This window comes from Heteronotia binoei, chromosome 1 (genome assembly GCF_032191835.1).
Source record: "Heteronotia binoei isolate CCM8104 ecotype False Entrance Well chromosome 1, APGP_CSIRO_Hbin_v1, whole genome shotgun sequence".
NCBI classification, from domain to species: Eukaryota; Metazoa; Chordata; class Lepidosauria; order Squamata; family Gekkonidae; genus Heteronotia; species Heteronotia binoei.
In genome coordinates, this window is record NC_083223.1 from 197,137,960 (window position 1) to 197,157,595 (window position 19,636).

Consider the following 19,636-nt stretch of genomic DNA (forward strand, 5'->3'; position numbering starts at 1 on the left):
CCTAGTAGATTTGTCCTGGGAAGAGAAAGTATGACTGTGTTGATTCTATTGGACCTCTCAGTGGCATTCAGTATCCTTGTGGACTACCTATCTGGACTGGGATTGTGGATCATGTATCCTTGTGGACTACCTATCTGGACTTGGATTGAGGCACCATTCTGTGGTGATTCTGGACTTACTTGGAGAGTAGGTGTCAGGTGTTGGTGTTGGGGGACTACTGGTCAGCCCCTTGGTCCGGAACATTCCATCTTGCCCTCTATGCTCTTTAACATTTACATGAAACCACTGGGTAAGGTCATTCAAAGAATTGGGGTGGGTTGTCACCAATATGTGAATCATACTCTGCTCTGTCTCATGCTTTCAGCTGATCCCAGGGAGGCTAAGAAACCCTGGTGGCACAAATCAGTCCTTGGTGAAAGCAACTGCTCACCCATGCAATAGAAAATGCTTGTAACTCGGTAGAAAATGATGCCTGCAAACATTTTTCTACAAAAGACTCTACTGTCAACACAAATATAGTCTAAATGGAGATCTTTGTAAGGTTTATATGGACTCTATCATAGTTATGAATCAAACAGCTTAAAGCCAGATATCATGACTTGGTTTTAGTATTTTAAGCTGTTTTAAAAGAAAGACAAAACTGCCAAGATTAAGATTTATTATAGTGTTTTTATTAGTAAACTTTCATTGGAAATTTCTGGGTGTGCTAACAGAGCAGGCACATGGGCTTCAGTGTTTGGCATATGACACTCAACAGAATTGCACTTTGTTGCTCTGGTTCTGTTACAATACTGTGAATTATCAGAGCAAGACTCATAACCATCCTGTCTTGCAAGAGTGTTTCCAGATTCCCACTCATTCTGACTAACTTTTATGCCTGGTGCTGCTTGTGGTAAGTTCTGCATGCCCCTTGTTTCAGTTTTCTTGTTCTGCTTTGATGCAGAAGTCCCATTTTCATTCCCATTTACTTCAGTGACCATTACATCCCATTTGGCTCTGTGGTTATTACAGAGTCCTTTTTGATTATCAAGCATACTTTTCTCCATTTCGCAGCAAGGTTTCATTAGTGAACCAACACTTTTGCAAATACAGTGGGATGAACTTGCTTCTTTTGGAAGATTTCTCAAATTCTCCTCTGTGTTTGAAAGACTCTTGGCTTGAAAATGTTGCGCTGAATGCAGAAAAATGTTTCTGGGAAGTGAATTCTGGACTGGAGGTCTTTTTAATCTGCCTTGTAGACAGTTACAGTGGAGGACATGCTGGACAGTGTTCATATAAGTATCAGAGGAATGATAATTTATAGGAATCAGAGAACTTTGGTTTCCAGGAGGAGGAGAGCATTGGTAGCAGAAAGCTTCATTTAACTGTTGGCATGAACGTGGGCTCCATTTAATGCCCACATGCTTATAACTATGTGAACAATTACACTGTTGATTTAGAGACAGCAGCTGGCAAGAGGTATTCTGTTCTCCAGAAGACATCAAGACTGACTCAGATTCACTTTTAGGCCCTATGTTCAGTTCATTGTTGTATGTTGACTGGGGAAGAACATGAGCATCTGAAGATCTTCCACTGAAAAGGTCAGAGCAGATGTGTGTTTCTTCATAGGTGCTTTTCTCTGACATTGTGCAATTGTTAGTATGCAATGCCAGAGGCTCTAACTCATAATGCTCATGCTCCATATCTGTTTTTTCAGCTCTGGAATCCAAGTGGTATTTGTTAACAGGATGAGTTTGATCTCGTTCCTTGTCTCCTTTGTCTCCTGACAATGCCTGGGAAAAGGCACTACACTGCAGCTTTTTAGGCAGAGGAATCTGGCCAAAAGTACCCTGGGGTCCAAGGCAACGGCACATGCATTGGAAAAAGAAGGTTGCAAATGTCCAACTAATGCACATTATAAGCATCATGAAAATGCCAAGCTGAGTGTATGCTAGAACTGTAGAAGGCATCATCATTGCTCCAGCTACAAATGTTGTCAGTGCAGCCATAGCGATTGCTGAACCCATGCGGCTTAGAGAGAAGATTACTTTTCCTTCTCGGTCAGGATCAGGAGCTAAGCGATATGCGACTCCATAATGGACAGCAAAATCTACAGATAAGCCAACAGCAACAGATATGGTGACAGATTCTAATACATTCAGCTCCCATCCTAGAAGAACAAGTGACCCAACGGTGACAAATATGGTTCCTGCGATGGAAACTATTGCATAAAGGCTTATTATTATATTCCAAGTTGTAAGTAGCATTACGCTAAATGCAACGGCAACGGAAAGACCCATGGCAATCAAAGTACCATCAGAGAGACTGTCCTGGAGGTCATAGAACTCTAGATTACTCACAAACCAACCATTGCTTAGACCTTCAGGAGCAGTACTCAGCTCATTTGAAATCCATGAATCTACTTCTCTGTAAAACTGATGCATCTTGTCATAAGCTAAGGTGAAGAGGTAGGTACTTTGAAACTCTAGTACCACTGCTCTAATGGTGTCATTTATGTCAAAGCGAGGCCCTGGAGTTTTGCTGTCTAAATGGTACCCTGTGCTTCTTTCAAGCTCCATTATGGCCCTCTTAATACATAATTCAAAAACGTCCTGCTTGTAAGGAAAACTCCAGTGGCTGCAGCATGGATAAAGAGCTGGCTCATCACAGTCCTGATTTTCCATCCACTGCTTAAATGTTTCAATGAAGCAGCTTGTGAAGTCTTGCTCTTCTGTCTGATAAAAAAAGGTTTGATTTCTTAGCTTTTGGCAGAATGTTAAAATCCAGAGCTGAGAATCTGGGCTTGCAATATTAAAGCTACTGTCCAGTTTTAGAATTCCTTTACTTTTAGGATTTAAGGGGTCCCCATTATCCTCAGGAGAGACACCCCAAATTACAGTGATGGGCATGTGAAGCTCCTCCCCATGATGGACACGTTCAAACATAAAAAGCTTTTTGAATTCAGAATCATAACGCTCAAAAGGGTGAGAAGACCTGAACACTTGAAACTCTGAGAGCTCCAGTGATGGTAGCTTCATCTTTGGATTCACACACACAATATATGCTCCACCAATTGTTAAGGCTAAGAACCAGACCAACCAAACATAGCGAAACTTGATAACAATGCATGGCAATACTTTTTCAAAAAATATTCTGGACACTTCTGAGCCAGCAAAAATAACCTTGTGGAACATTTGGCACAGCATCATCCAGCAGCTTTTGTTGTTATATACTCTTGACTGAGGTTTTCTGAAACAACTAAATATATTGAGTAGGTACCGTTCGTGTAACACGACAACTGCAGGTAACCACGTTACCATTAAAACATAGTTCACCAATATGGCAGTGCCAGCATAAACACCAAAGCACCTGATTGCTGTAATATTATTCACATAATTGGCATAAAAGGCAGCAGCGGTGGTAAAACTGGTGACAAACATCGAAAGGGCAGCATGTTGCAAAGTTATGCTCACAGTCTCTGAAGTTTCAGCATGAGACTTGTCATATTTTGTATAGCTCCAGACATCACACAAGACAAAAGCATCATCTGCTCCAATACCAACAAGAATAACCAGTGCAGTGAGATTCATAAAGGGGAAAAACTCAAAATTAAATACTACCCGATAAAGAAAGTAAGAAACAATCAAGGAGCTTATTATGGCAAACATGGTCATCAGTGTGATAAACATGGACTTGGTATATATGCACATAACTAAGAGAACAATCACAATGGCTATAGCAGGATACACGGTATCCATTAAAAGGTAATCTTGGAATAAGCTGTGCTTTATTCCAAACTCTATCCCTGTGATGGTGGTTATTCCATCCGAACAGTTCCAGTTCTCAAAGTTATCCAAATAGATATTCATCATGCTCTCCCCTTTTTCTGTAGGTGAAAAAAGCATGCTGTACTTTAAAGCTGGTAAAACATAATCCACAGTCTTTGGGCTTAGAAAATCTTTGTCTACTAGGTAGTGGAGGATCTGGTAAACAGCGTTGTACTTTGTACATTTACGAGGCACATTTGTACACTTGAGTTGGTCCTTTCTCCTGGCTGCCATATCCCAGCAATCTGGTCCCAGGGTCCCATTGTAATAGTATTTGGCACATGTACGGAGCAGCTTCAGAGTATGAGAAACATCTCTTTCTACAATTTTTTGACAGGATGATCTGTTGTTTAAAATAGCAATATAATTGCCAAGAGTCCAGCTGGGACAGCAAGAAGCAGCAGTGGTCCTCTGACAGAGATCACTAAACTGAAAATGGGATCGTATCTGTAAAAGAGAAAGAGACAAATAAAATTATAGTTCAAAGCAAAAGTGCAAAGTCAGAGAGAAATTGAAACGTGGCTGCATTCAGGCATCATGACAAATTAATGGAACTGGTTTGTCAGCACCTGACACCATCAAAGCTTGTTTGTTGCGTTTGTGTGCTCCCTCTGCTGCTCTAACTACCTCTCTCTTCATGTGCACACTGAACACTCTCATATTTGATTAAGCTCTAATTTGCTGTGATGTTTGAATTTAGATGCTCAGGCAAGCTGGAATTTGTTTTTCCACCCAAGACAGTCTGCTAAACTGGGATTTAACAAGGTTTAGAGATCCAGGGGGAGAAACTGTAGTTTACAGAAGCACCTGCATTTGGACATTGTGGTAAATTGAAGAGTGATCAAATCTGGAAGTATGCAACCCACTGCTAATTGTACTAAAAAAGCACCTGCGTCCATGTGCCAGAATTAAGTTCACCTCTCCTAAAGCAGATCAAGAAAAGGGAACATTATATATGCTAGGCTTGCCATTTTTGTGGCTCTTGGGGAGGGGAAGATATGACAGCGGCCAGACTGTTGCTGGGGCTCCCTAAATGGGAGCACATACAGCCTGGGCTGCGCGAGCTGCACTGGCTGCCAGTTATATACCGGGTTCGTTACAAAGTGCTGGTCATTACCTTTAAAGCCCTATATGGTCGAGGACCTGTCTACCTTAGGGACCGTCTCTCCCCATATGAACCCCAGAGAGCACTAAGGTCAACTGGAAAAAACTTGCTGACCACCCCCGGACCAAGAGAGGTGAAGCTGCAATGCACCCGCAACCGGGCCTTCTCCTCTGTAGCCCCGAGCCTATGGAACCAACTCCCAGAGGAAATGCGGGCCCTGAGGGACCTTGAACAATTCCGCAGGGCCTGCAAGACTTTCCTCTTCCGACTGGCCTTCGCTGAAGAAAGAAGCTGCTAAGGATAACCGCCACCACAAAAAAACGAATAGCAATAGCACTTTTATTAATTTAATTTAATTGATTGATTTTAAACTTGTCAGAAATTTGAATGCTGGAGGTAACTTTGTTTTTATATAATGCTGTTAGCCACCCTGAGCCTGCTCCGGCAGGGAGGGCGGGATACAAATAAAATTATCTATCTATCTATCTATCTATCTATCTATCTATCTATCTATCTATCTATCTATCTATCTATCTATCTATCTATCTATCTATCTATCTATCTATCTATCTATCTATCTATCTCTTGAGAGATCCTGCCGATAGGATAGTACTAAGCAGGGCTTTCTTTGTAGAAAAGGCCCAACAGGAACTCATATGCATATTAGGCCACACCCCCTGACATCACCATTGTTTCATATAGGGCTTTTTGTAGAAAAAGCTCAGCATGACCTCATTTGCATATTAGGCCACACCCCCTGGCACCAAGCCAGCCGGAACTGCGTTCCTGTGGGTTCCTGCTCAAAAAAAAGCCCTGGTACTAACACTACAAAGCAAATGCTTTTAAAGCCTAATTTCCTCGTCTGGCTGGAAATCATCTCCTTGCACCAGTTTTGCATTGCACTGAGAACAGAGACCAGGCTAGGTGCTCTGCTCTGGCTAGTGAAGCAAATGCAATATATTACATCCTGCAACAGCAGTAAGCATGTGGCCAGAGCAGACTTGCCCACTAGGCAAACTAGGCAGTTGCCTAGGGCACTGAGGATGCCGAATTGGGCTCTGCACCTCTGGTGCCCAAGACAACTGCCTAGTTTGCCTCCTTCCCCCCGCCACTGCTGCCAGCCCCCTCCAGCCCACCACTGCCACGCTCCACTCCCCCCCCTCAGAAGCTTGCCACAACTAAAACAGCCCTACCAGCTTCTCCCAGACTGCATGGTTTGTTAAAAGACGGATGGAGGAAGCTTCACTCCCGCCTCACTTCCTGTTCTGGAAAGGAGGGGGGAGATACCTCCTCCATCCATCTTTTAACAAAATGTGCAGGCATCGGCTGGGAGAAGCTGGTAGGGCTCTGTTTTAGTTGCAGCGAGCTGGGGGAGCGAGCGAGTGGAGTGCGGTGGCAGGGGGGCAAGCAGAGCATGCTGGGGAGTGCCGGGGGGGGGGTGCCTGCCTAGGGTGCTATTCACCCTAGAGCTGGTGCTGCATGTGGCAACCATTCCCTATCCATCTTTCACTAAATGGTCAGAGTATCCAATTAAGAGTTGAATCTTCCTCCTACCCCCCAATACTATCTTACATACTAATGCCAATATAGGGTTATAAGTCCTCCAACCTATGCAAGTAGAATATTTGCATGGATCTTATGGGTGGATCAACACAGCTATATTTGGAGAACCATTCTCCCCATTAATTGGTCCTGAAATGCCACATAATTAAATCTTTTTAATGTACACCTGGAACTCTCTTTTCAAATTTCCTGTTTTGAACACATAAAAAAGTCTAATTCTGAATATGCTTAAGGACATTTCCAGTATTATTAGTCTCACTGAGTCAGTTACACAGATGCTTAAGCAGCTGAAAGACAGGCAAATTTCATGCAGACATTCAAGCATTTTGCTTTTCATTCATTCTGAAATTACTTGGGTTTATTCTGAACAATCTTCTGATAGAACAAAACAGGATTTTGACATTCATGTGATTGTTATAAAAAGTACTATGGCCTTAATTTTATAAAAAAAACTCACAAAAATAACCTACCATTCCATGAAAACAGGATAATTCACATTTGATTGTTTCCAGATAAAAACACTCATAGAAAGAAACTCAGGAAAAAAATGAACAACCTAACAAATAAAAGGAAGCACTGGAATGCCATCTCTATTTGTTATGGCACATGTCCAAATTTATCCAAGGAGGATACAATATGCAAGCCTTTTGAGTCAGTCAGGAAAGCTGGGAGGAAACATTTATTGTTCACTGAGCTTATTCTAATTCAGAAAGAAACTGAGTTTCATTTGCTGTCCTTCAGCACATTGCAGGCCATCTATGTTTGCTACCAAAGTAACCATCCCTACAGATAAAGATCACATAAAACCCACTGTTTTAGAATTACTGCTATTCAAAGGTTTGGTTCTGCTTTGGTGCTTGACCAAAAGAGGTATTTGACAAAGAGGCCACTCGGTCCATACTGGGTCAAGATGTACTGTTCTGAGATATCAAATGAAAACAGTGTATATGCACTGCCAACAAAATTTGTACCTTGCAGAGTACTAAGGTGGATCCACTGTAGTACTTTTACTGATAGGATTTCTATGCACACAGCAAGACTTTTCTACACCCCATATGCAGCCAAATATGCCCCTCTTCCAATGCTGCTCCTAGAGATTCCCTGTTCCCTAAGAGCTGCTTTTCAGGAGGCACATTGGGCTGAAGCGAGGAGAGGAATGCTTCCATGGAAATCCTTCCATCTGCAAAAATTCTTCAATGGATCCAAGGCAGGCTGTTGAGCCTCCCCATGGCCTTCCTAGGTGAACTATGTACCCATGTGCTTTAAAACCAACCTAATTCTTTCTTGTGGATGTACACTGCAGATCAAGACTAGTAATGGCAGAAAATCTTTGACAGAACAACCTGCACATTCCACAGAACAATCAGCACACTCAACAACCATTTTCCTTATCTTCACACCCCTTCCAACCATCCCAGCAATTAACACAGAACAATGGTCACATTCAACAGCCAGTTTCCTTATCACTACCCTTCCAGGAAGCCCCACCAAACAATGGGCACATCCACAAACCAATTGCCCTTTCACCACACCCCCTCCAGCCTGGAAATAGCAGCTCTCCAGCAGCCCTGGCCCCACTCAATGCACAGCAGCCAAGAAGGTCAGAACGCCTGCTCTGGCTGCAACGCCACTGAGGATGTTCTCCGCAGCTGAGAACGAAACGTCTGGAAGGAAAACTTTCTCCAGTAGAACATGGCACTTGAGCCCGAAAGATTCTACAAACCCTAATCTTTGATTTCTTCATTAATAAACCTCTGATAAATTTTCATAAAGCCTCAGAGGTTGAAAACTGCCAGCCCCTCCCTCCTTACTTTCAAGCCTTTATTAGGAAGTATGCTAGAGGGAATTTTCAGATTAGCTAAAATGTGAAAGCTTGTGGTTAATACATTTTAGTAATTTCTAAGACAGGGGGCAGATCCTACAGTGACTCAGCATATGTCAATACTATTAAGATTCTTAGGGTGCTGTGTGGAACAGTTATAGTATATAAGCTCAAGTGCAAGAAAACCAGATGGCTAAAGCTGATATAGCATGCCCAAGACAATTTGTGTTTGAATGGTACACAGATGGCAATCCAACCTAGAATGTTTTTTTTCCTATGGACATGTTGAAAATGTATACTAAGTATTTCCATTGAAACCAAAATAACTGTGGAAAACATGCTAAATCATAAAATTTTCCTTAAGCTTAAATTTAAGCCCCAAAGCAGTTGGATTTATTTCCACTGACTTAATAGTATTTGCTTCAATACGAATAGAAGTGGGACTAACCCCCCCCCCCAATTAAAGAAAGATATGAAAAGCAGCCAACAAAGAAAGTTTAAAGATTAAAGGCCACAGAAGACATCTTTCTCTTAGCAGTTCAAAGAGCCAGAGGTTTGCAGTTGGACAGAGATATTTTCTAACTTAACATGCTTTCAGCAGCATTTACAGATGCAGTTTGAATAACCAAGTAGTTAAAAACACAATTATGTTTTCCCAATATTATTATTTAGATTATACTATGACTAAGAACACTTATTATAGGGAGTCATCTATTTAAATATCTGGATAGTAGTTCTGTATCACCAAATACAAAGTCAAGATAGAAGAGCCATGTAAGCTCTCTGTTAATCACTTCTCTCAGCTTGGGAGGTCAGGCAGTATCAGGAATGGAAGGGTGCTGGATTCCTTCACCCTGTTACCCCACATCTCTAGCCTTGGGAAGCAGAACTGAGATTTGACTGCTTCCTCCTTAATTGCTTTCCTTCCACTTTCCTACAGGATAGCAAACTGCGCATGCATCTGGAACTACTGAAATTCCATAGGAGACATTTATGGCCAGTCTCACCGAGGTAGCTCTCTAGTTGCCAAGGCAACTAGCTCGTTTGTGCTAACCTGAGTAAGGCTACTGAGGCTCACAGACAATTTTTCTCCTTGCTCCTTTGCTCACACGGCCCAGACCAATCTAAACATCATGTACAAGTCAATCACAGGACTTGCCAATCTTTATGGCCTTCAGCAAAACCAGCACTCCTGGGACATTGTGACTCTGACTAAAAATCACATCACCTGTCTTGGGGCTGCGACCCCTGGCAGTGGAGTCCAGGGAAGTTCAGCTTCTCTTTGGGATAGGGAATGTTCCATGGATATAAAAAGCCTATTGAACATATCTATTCTCAGCTCTAAAGTTTGAGGGCTTCAATATATTTTTATTTTACACCAAATAAAGTGAACAAGTGCTGGAACACTGCTTATATAGAATTGTATTTTAAAACTATTTTACTATAACCAACCTTAAAATCTTGAATTAAGTTTTTCAGATGCCAACAGAAAGTGATAATCAGAAACTAACATCAAAAGCAAAAATCTATATTGCAAAGCAACTGAAAGCATCCATTTGAAATTGTAGCTTTCAACAATTTCTGTCCAAAGGGCCATCTACTAAATGGAACAGTCCTCCATTCCTATTTTCTCAGCCTGTGTATTATCTTGAATTGGAGGGAAGGGGGCACAGTAACCCAATAAACCTCACAAAAATCTTGCTTCTATATAGCCCTGCCTGTATTACAGCCTAAACGGCCTGCCATATACCTCTGAGATTACCAACAACTGTGACTCCAGCAACTGACAAAGCCCGCCCCCCCCCAGCACGGTGCTCACCTGCCCGCCCTCCCGGTGCTCCACTTGCCTGCCTGCTGCTGCTGTGGCAGCGCTCCACTCACTCCCTCCCCCTTGCTCGCCGCGGCTAAAAGTAAGCTCTGCTGGCTTTGCAGCCCGCACCTGTGTGTTTTGTTAAGAGACAAAATGCGTAGGCATGGGCTATGAAGCCAGCAGAGCTTACTTTTAGCCACAGTGAACAGGGGGAAGGGAGCAAACAGAGCACTGCCGCCGCAATGGTAAGGCGAGCGGAGTGCTGGAGGGCAGCCCGGTGGGAGTTAGTGACGGTAGTGGCAGCGGCAGGGAGGGGGAAGGGAGGCAAACTAAGCGCTTGCCTGAGGCACTGGAGAAGAAGATGATATTGGATTTATATCCCGCCCAATTTACCGCCCTCTCAGCACCCTAGGCAACCGCCTAGTTTGCCTAGTGGGCGAACTGGCCCTGACTATATGAAATGTTAACTTCTAACGCATGCAAGAGAAACTTCTGAAGCGCCAGAGGCTTTTAATATTTTGGGTCCTTACTGGAGTTTTTTTTTAAAGGCCTGAACTATTCTGGTGATGGAAAATATTCTCTCCCAACCAGAGAAGTCAAGAGTAAAGAGTTTTCTTTCATCCCTTTTGTGTTCTGAAGAGGAAGAAAGTTTGCTTTCTCAGAATACCATGATCTGGATTGATATTTTTTTAGAGGGGGGGGGATTTACACAGTTACAGTATAGATGTTTGTATGATATCCTGATTACCACAGTTTAGGAGCCAAAAGCAAAAGCAATTGCCCAAGAATTGCATACCACATAATGCTGAAAAATGTCTTTAAGAGGAATTTAAAAATGGACAATGACACACTTTCTAGACTAGTTTCAGAAAACAAAAAAGCACAGACAATTTAGGTACCCCACCCCCCAAAAAACCATTCTTCAGGACAGGAAATGTTGGAGAAAAGAAACAGATGGCATTATTAGGCTCAAGAATCATTCACAGAGAAATGCTAAGATACATCTATCACTAAAAATGCAAAGTCAATTTTGCCTTCTTTGATGTCTGCCTGCCAAGAAACCATTTACTAGCCAAAAGTTTTAAATACATATTTTTCGTATCAAGAGAAATATGGTCACTTACCCTCAAATTATCTACATTGCACATTGATTTTATGGCGGGTAAATGCCACAGGTTTTCGCCATCTGTTGATGTAAATACCACTCGTGAATAGCGTTCGCCTGAAAATAATTGAGATTTTAAATGTGTGTGTATGTAGACAATATGACAGAATTTTATACTGTTTTGTCATGATGACTGAAAATATCAGGGCCTATTTTCAGTATGGAATTATAGCCAATGGCTATAGCCAACTAAAAAGGCTTTTAAAACATCGTTTGTACCTTATGAATGTGCAGAAACTTGTTGCCAACAACAGCTGTTCACCTTATTCAGCAGAATACATTGTCAAGAGCACTTTAGAATATTAAAATACACACTTGCCACATCCCTGTAACATGGGCCAGACATTACATGGAATTCAAACTTAGTAGCATCAAACCTCCTGCTATCGAGAGATAGTATGTATGTGTGCAAAGTTCCCTCAAGTCACAGCCAACTTAGGGCAACCCCAGCATGTGGCTTTCAAGGCAAGTGAGAAGCAGAGGTGGTTTGCCATTGCCTTCCTCTGCAGAGAGTCTTCCTTCCAAGTACTGACCTGCTTAGCTTCCAAGATGTGATGAGATTGGGCTATACCGTGCTGCCTTCCATCCAGAGACTGAGAGGATAGATAATATTATGACTCTCCCATTTATTCTACCAGCAATTATTTTTTTCTGGTTGTAAACAAAGTATATATCCTGTAAGTCTTCTTTTAAAAGCCTGGAGAACTTCTGCCTGCTCCAGAAGCAGCTCCCTCCATTGTAAGTAGAGGGGTGATGGGAGAAGGAGCTTGCAGCTACCCAGCATTCAGCCTTGTGGCCCACCCATTCCTGCTTTCTAAGCCTGACCCCAGTGTTCACTTTAGGCTTGTGAAATCTGGAAGATGGAAGCACCCAATCACTGGTTTACTTCAAGCAGTAAGAAACCTAACCCTAACCATACCCTAACTTGAAGCAAGCAAGGAAGTGCTAATAGATCACCAGGAATCACTTCACACAGATGGCATTATGCTTCAGAATCTCACCCCCCCCCTCACTTGAGCCCACTTGTGGGATAGGGTGGGGTATAAGTCGAAAAATTAAATTACATTAAATTAAATTAACCCCCCCCCCCACAAACATTTAAAAATATAATGGCCAACAACACTCAATTCTCTGAAATCAAAAGCAATGACTTCTAGAAAACGTGAAGTTAATTAAACCTTCAAACAAACATGTTCACAAAAATAGGATTGCTTTGGCACTCAGAGCATTGTTTTCTGCAGATCCTTAACTTTCACCAACTCACTTGGAATGTCACAGAAAAAGCTGTCCTTGTGGAAATTCCAGTCCGCTTCCCTTCTCTCCCTTTCATAGTGATCATCTGACCATCTGTCATCTCGATGACTAGGAAGAACATTTACTGTTAATGTGTTGAAGCCAACAGCTATGCATTTTTAATAGTTTAATTTTAGTTTCAATAATAAACTCACAAGGGAAGACAGGTACCATAAAATAATAAAAAATTAGAACCCAGATATTTATTAAGTAGACCTGGATCAAAAATAAACCAGTGATTTTACAATATTGTCTTGTATAATTAAAAGTGAACTAAACTATATATAAAATCAGACAATATATGGGGGGGGGGTAGTGCATTATCCTCAGAGGAGGGGTTAATACAGTCCCATTATACATTTTCAGTTTTTATACCTGGATAAAGGAAGATTCCTTAAGAAAATGAGAATTCACATGACTCCCTGCTAAAATAATGTTTATATCACAGTAAATGTTTATTAACACTGAACAGTATTTTTAATTAAGAGAAAGATGCTAAATGCGAAAAGCTATTTCTGTTGTAATATTAGGACAAGTTTATAAAGAAAGTTTAGCAGCATTTAGCATCTCAGCTATCTGATACACAAATAATCAGTGCAAGACGATGGCCAGAAAGAAAATTATTGAAAATTCCTACCTTTTAGCTTGTTCATCTGCATATTTAAAAGGATAATTTGCTAACGTTGCTTTGTAACCTGTGTTTTTCACCATATTATTCCATGTGACTAGCCTCTGCCCTATTGCAGTCCCTCTTGGTTCAAAACCCTAAAACAGAGCATTTATATAACTTGTTTAGCATATGTTATCCTCATGCATTATCAGAAGGAAAACAATGAAAGTCAATCAAAAAGTTTAATTAGAATGTGTATGCTCTAGTCTAACGGGATCAGTTTATAATTGCTTAATATTATGACAGTAGATCTACAACATACCACTGCCACCAAAAACAACAGCCTTGTCCAGTGTAGTAGTAGGAATAGAAAGGAAACCATATTTTGTTTTAAATTTAGCACAATCACCACCTTAAGTACATAACTGTTTTGCTCATCAGTTTTAGTTAAGTATTCCTATTTGAAAATTGCTACAGTGATCACTAATTAGTAAGATACAGTGATCACTAATTAGTAAGATACAGTGATCACTAATTAGTAAGAACAGAGTTAAGTGAAATCATGCTGAAAACACTGAGGAAGTCCTACAATGACTTAGTATTTGGCAATGCTGGTGTGATTCTGCTCCATCAGGGGACGGAAACAGAAGTGGAATGGCTTCCCAGCTGCTCAGACCGTTGCCCCTGCCACATGTCAAATTCCTTCCCCCCTCACATGTAGCACAATTTAGTGTTCTGATGTTTTTGCATTCTTCATTACCCTGCCCTTGATGTGAAAGGGGGGGAAGGAAAATGCATAGCATAACAAAAGCCTGGAATTAAGCAGCTTATTGTCCATTATGGACAGAAAGAATTTCTATGAATCTGGTGTTTTCAGCAGCAGCCTAGTCCCTTTTCCACCTTAAGAGTTCCATACAAGCAGAATAGTCTGTGGAGATCACAAGGAAGAACTGGATCACTATACACTGGATCATCCACAGCTTTGATAAGGAACAGTAATTTGTCTTTAGGGTTTTGTCTGATCTTTTAATGGAAGTTATATATACCTTGGCTCAGTAGTAAGATCTGTGCTGGAGCAGAAACAGCCAGCAACGCTGCTGAAACAGCATTTCAGAAGGAACTACTGCACGGCACAGCAATGTTTTCTGGGCCTAATTCACTTGGCAAAGATGATTATCTGCATCTTCGTATTATAAGGCTTGGATAGGGTGATCATTATAGGATTGGTGGGGACTAGACAGGATGACCTTGTAAATCTTTCCAAATTAATTCCCTAATATAACTTTCTTCTACCTCTTCACTACAATCAAACAAATCATGCGAAGATTATAAACTTACCACATTTTACTAGTGTTCTGTTTTATAATAACTTCATCAACAAGATTGCCCCCTCCCAACACCCTCTCAGCTCCCACTCTAAATTGTCCCTCTGGTACACGATGGAACTCAGGGGGATGAAATAGGAACTGAGACAGCAGTAGCGAGTGTGGCGGCAAACTAACAATGAAGAGGCAAGAACATCTTACAGGATGTTTATGAAAGCCTATGAGATGGTGGTGAAGGCTATGAAGGAGTATTTTTAGCCTCCATCACTTATGCGAGCTCATACCCAGCACAATTATTTAGGGTAATTGGATTACTAATTTCTTTTACTGAGAAAAACCAAAATGTTAGGAAACTGTATCTCAGCTCTGTGGTTTTTGCAAGCTTTTTTGCAGAAAAAGTCCTGTCTCTCTAACATGATCTCCTAGCCACTATTAATACAGTAAGTAAACTGGAGGCTCCTTGGCCATCCTTGGATTCAGTTCAATGGCTTTCCCAAGCCAATGTCGAGTGAGATCTGGGTGCTGTTAAGGCAACCACATGCCTCTTAGACCTGCGTCTTTTGTGACTGGTGAAGGCTGGCAGTGAAGGTATACTTGGGTAGCCTGTTAATCTGTCCCTGGATGCAGGGGTTTACCTGGAGGGGCTGAAAGAGGATGTGGATGTTCTGCTCTTGAAAAAGCCAAAGCTGGATCCTACTGATCCATCCAATTACTGCCAAGTCTTGAATTTTTCAGTTCTGGGTAAGGCAACTGAAATTGTGGTTGCTGAGCAGCTCCAGGAATTCCTGGATAAAACATCAGCAATGGACCCATTTGAGTCTGGTTTCTGCCCTGGCCATGGGATGGAGACAGTGTTGGTCAGCCTCACAGACAACCTTCATAGGAAGCTGGATCAACATGAGTCAGTGCTGCTGATACTGTTAGAATTTACAGCAGTGTTCTATATGGTCGACCGTGATCTTTTGATCCACTGCCTCATCAACGGAGGAGTCCAGAGGGCAGTCTTGAAGTGGCTGATCTAATTTCTTCAAGGTCAGAGAAAGAGAGGGTAGCTCTGGAAAAGGGATGTCAACTAGACACCCACTAATATATATGGATGCCCATATCACCAATATTGTCTAGTCAGCATTTTTCCAACTGTGCCAAGTCAGACAACTGGCCCCATCTCACGCTGACCTTGCCACAGTAATCTATGCAATGGTCACCTTCAAGCTGGATTACGGTAACACACTTTACTTAGGGTTATCCTTGAAACCTACCTGGAAGTTCCAACTGGTACAAAATGTGGTAGTGTGGGTGCTTACGGGAACCCCATGGAGAGAACATATACATCCAGAGCCGTGTAAACGGCACTGGTTGCCAGTGGAGCACCAGATCAGATACAAAGTTCTGGTGCTTTCCTTTAAAGTCCTTAATGGTCAGGGATCCATGTACCTTTGGGACCACCTCTTCAGGTATGTCCCCCAAAGAGCATTAAGTTCAGTGGATAAGAACCTTCTGGTGGTCCCAGGCCCAAAAGATATCCAGCTGGCCTCAACTAGGGCCTTCTCTGCCCTGGACCCAGCCTGGTGGAACTCTCTGCTGAGTGACATACATGACCTGTCTGATCTGCTAAAGTTCTGCAGGGCATATAAGGCAGAGATGTTCTGCCAGGCCTACAGTTGAGGCCAGTGATGGTTTGTTGCCTCTGCCTGGCACCTTTCCCCCCCATGACTGAATGCTAGCATTGCCATCTTGTTCTAAAATGTTTAAGTGTTTGGAATGTTTTAAATACTGTGCATTTATAGTTTTAATTTCTTTTTTATATTTTATTGTATTTGGAGGATGAATCCCAGGGTTATGGGACCCATGTGGAGAAACTGCTGCGCAGATCATGGAACTACAGTTAGAGGGGAAAATTGCACCTTTGCTGATGGAAGAGGAAGGAATGACCCTCAAAAGTCCCTTATGATCCAGGAAAAGTTTATGTTGGAGGGCACACAACCCACAGCATAAAAAGCCACACAGGTTGAAGGGCTGCAGTGAGAAGGAAGAAGTAAAATATCCTTCCTCTATCTTGTGCCAGTCCCATGACATGGGAATCAGCATTTCAGAAGTGTCTGCTGGGGGAAAACAAACACAGGAAAGATCTGTGTCTGCCAATTAATTGCAGTGGGAGTTGGTGGGTTGCAACACAACATAGTTCTAAGCAGCATTCCCTTAAGCTTCATTTTAAAGCATGCAGACCTCCTTCAGTTTTTCTGACACATGGGCTTTGCATTCTAAGCCTTATAGTACTGTTGCTGTATTCTTTATAGTCTCTTTGGACTGAATGAGCAAAGAACTCTAAAGCTAAAGGAAAGACAATATTCTAGTGATGCCTGGAAAAAACAGAAGATTACAACAATTGTTTTGGGTATTGTGCTTTTAAATGAATGCAACTGCTCAACTTTAGAAGAAAAGATTTCCATTTTTTATTGAAAAGTTAACACTTCAGAACAGTGATGGTGTTGCACTCTAATGCTCTATACCCATATTACAACAAATCAATAACTTTGCTGTTACTAGAATTAGAAGTGAAAATTATTTTCAGAGGTTGCTGGAAGAAGGCCTTCTCAATTTCTGTTATTGCTGAAAAGATTCAGCAGCCATTTAGACATATCTGAAAGAACACCTGGACTTAACTATAAACCATAAATGTTTGGATTTTCAGTCTAGAGCTGGGCACTACTATATCTGAAAGCTATATAGTATATTCACTGACAACTCCTTAAAACTCTCCTCATTATTGCTGGAAAATGGCATAATGGAAAATGGATAACGTTTACTTACCAATAATGGATCAGAGAAGTCTGGCAGGTCTGGTACTAATATTCCAACTAATGCACACACCACAATTAGCACAGTACACATGCCTAAAACCACCACAGGCCAATCGGCTATCAGGGCTGCATAGCTGAAACAAATGAAAAATAGCAATGACAAGAAAAGGGTCTTCAGGAGAGAAAAGAATAAATTGGGTCACTTTAGCATTATCTTTAAGTGCCTCATTTTGTTATCCTTTTAGAAAAACAGACCTTAGTCTTTAACCAATTTTTTCCCCATGCAGTTTTCTTCAGGGTATTGTTATAAAGGAACTTCTACATAAATTTATGAATGTTTGTTCCAAATGTTTAACAAAGAGGTACAAAAATGTCTAATTCCAAGGTTGATCTCTGTATGGATGCTGCAGCTTTTTGCAATCTATGGTCACTAAAATAGATTTCTTTGGCTCACAGGTAATTGCTGTATCTTCCCCACACTATCCTGGCACTTAAAGATTAGAAAAACAATGCCATGATGAATAAAAATCTTGTACTAACTAGGTTAAGTATACAATATGCTTTTCTCCCTCAGGTCTGGTCAGGATGCTTCTAAATTAAATACCATAAATAAATTCCATGCAATGTTATAATTTACAAGTGGCTAATGTCAGGAACAAGTCCCTGACAAATATAGCTTGAGATGGTACTACCATTTGTTTTGCTGGTATTATTATCCTTGCTCATTAATGATCCATTATCATCATGTTGTTGCCATTGCATTTATATAATGTACTAACTCCATACTGTATCCATGAATAATAACCCCATTGATTTCTGTGATTTTTTTAGTGCTCTGTGTGCTGTGGGATATTCTAGGACTGCAGGTGGAAGAAGAGCATGGGGAGACAACACTAATCTAGTCTCCCTGGGTAACATTGACAGAAACCAACTGAAATGGGAAGAGTATTTAGAATGTGACCTTGTCAGGAAGTAACACTGAGGAATAGGAAAGGACTTTATATTAATTCAAAAGACTTTTAGCATGCACGGCAAAAGGAGAGCTATTATGTTGTAACCTATAAGTGTTAAAGGTCTGTCAAGTCACTTTAATCTGGCAAGACCTGGTCTTGCGATGCATGCCATTAATGTTTGCTTCAAGCCTCATCATTAAAGCTTCTTTTGGACAAACTTAAGGTGCCTCGAGATTGAACTTGGGCAAAACCTTACAGCTAGATTTAAGCCCTACTGTGAAGGTCTTTGAGACTTTGATATGATTATATTACAAAACATGCAAATGACATTTGGGGCTCAGTCTTTGATGACACAGTCCATTACTCTGCATTAGTTAAGCGTTAGAAAATCACACATATCATTTTGGACACTGCAACTTAAGGAAAAAACCAACCAACTGCAACAAAACAAAACAAAAAAACCTTGATTAAGATATGGAATGCAAGACTTGATGAAAAGACGAAGGTATTGATTGTGTTTGTCAAGAGACTGGCTTGCCTAGAAGGCTCTCGTCTATTCAGAAATACTGATTCAGGCTGAGGCCTAGTAAAAATCATGGGAGCTTCTCTCTCTGAGAACCTGAAGTCAAGCTGACTGTAGTTTCAAAGTGTTAGATAAGAAAAATGGGAGACTGACACAGGTACTAGCCAAATCATTAGGCCTAGCATGAGGTTGAAATATACTTCAGTCTGCCTGTATGGCAAAGTTGATTATTTTTGTCTATATGAATTCTTATATGCTCAACAGATCTAAACACATTTGTCAGGTTGAATTTATTTGCAAATATTACTTGGTTTATTGACAAACTAATTAGGCAAACAGCAAACATATTGCTGTTGGCACCAAAATATTGCTCTAACAAACATATTAATTCTAATTTTTTTATACTTAAGTCTTGCAACAATTTTTTGTTAATTAAGGAAGATGATGCGATATTCAATTATACCTTGCAAAGTAGAGTCCATGCAAAGTGGGCAAAGTTACAAATGGGAGGGTTTTCCTGCCTATTGCAATCTCCATCCACTCTAAAATCTAAGAAGCATCTAAGACAAAGATAGCTGGAAGAATTTTATTAAATCAAATATAAAGGTGTTTTGTATTTTATTTCATACATTTCCAAGTGGCTCATAAATATTTGCCTATATGGGAGGTCTCAGTGTTTTGCCGTGGCCATGTTGTCCTCCACTACTTCTGCACCCACCTGCCCTAAATACCAAACAAACATTCTGTAAAGATAAACAATTTTATGCCCAAATGGAGGGAAAATCAAACAAGGTGACCGTCACTTAAGGATTAACTTTCAACATCCAGATTGTTTTTCTTTTATCCTTTTGGTCCCATAT

The 19,636-nt window shown here is 41.0% G+C and overlaps 1 protein-coding gene across 1 annotated transcript in view; it reads right to left on the minus strand.

The window, feature by feature from the left end:
* Positions 1 to 649: 649 nt before the first annotated feature.
* LOC132576853 (protein dispatched homolog 1-like) overlaps positions 650 to 19,636 on the minus strand; it is a 157,322-nt gene continuing 138,335 nt past the window's right edge. The window contains exons 4-8 of the mRNA XM_060246095.1: positions 17,311 to 17,434; positions 13,202 to 13,329; positions 12,536 to 12,633; positions 11,231 to 11,328; positions 650 to 4,253 (exon numbers count right to left, since the gene is read on the minus strand). Of these exons, the coding sequence (XP_060102078.1) occupies positions 660 to 4,253; positions 11,231 to 11,328; positions 12,536 to 12,633; positions 13,202 to 13,329; positions 17,311 to 17,434 (4,042 nt within the window). The 3' untranslated portion in view covers positions 650 to 659. The remainder of the gene's footprint in view (positions 4,254 to 11,230; positions 11,329 to 12,535; positions 12,634 to 13,201; positions 13,330 to 17,310; positions 17,435 to 19,636) is intronic.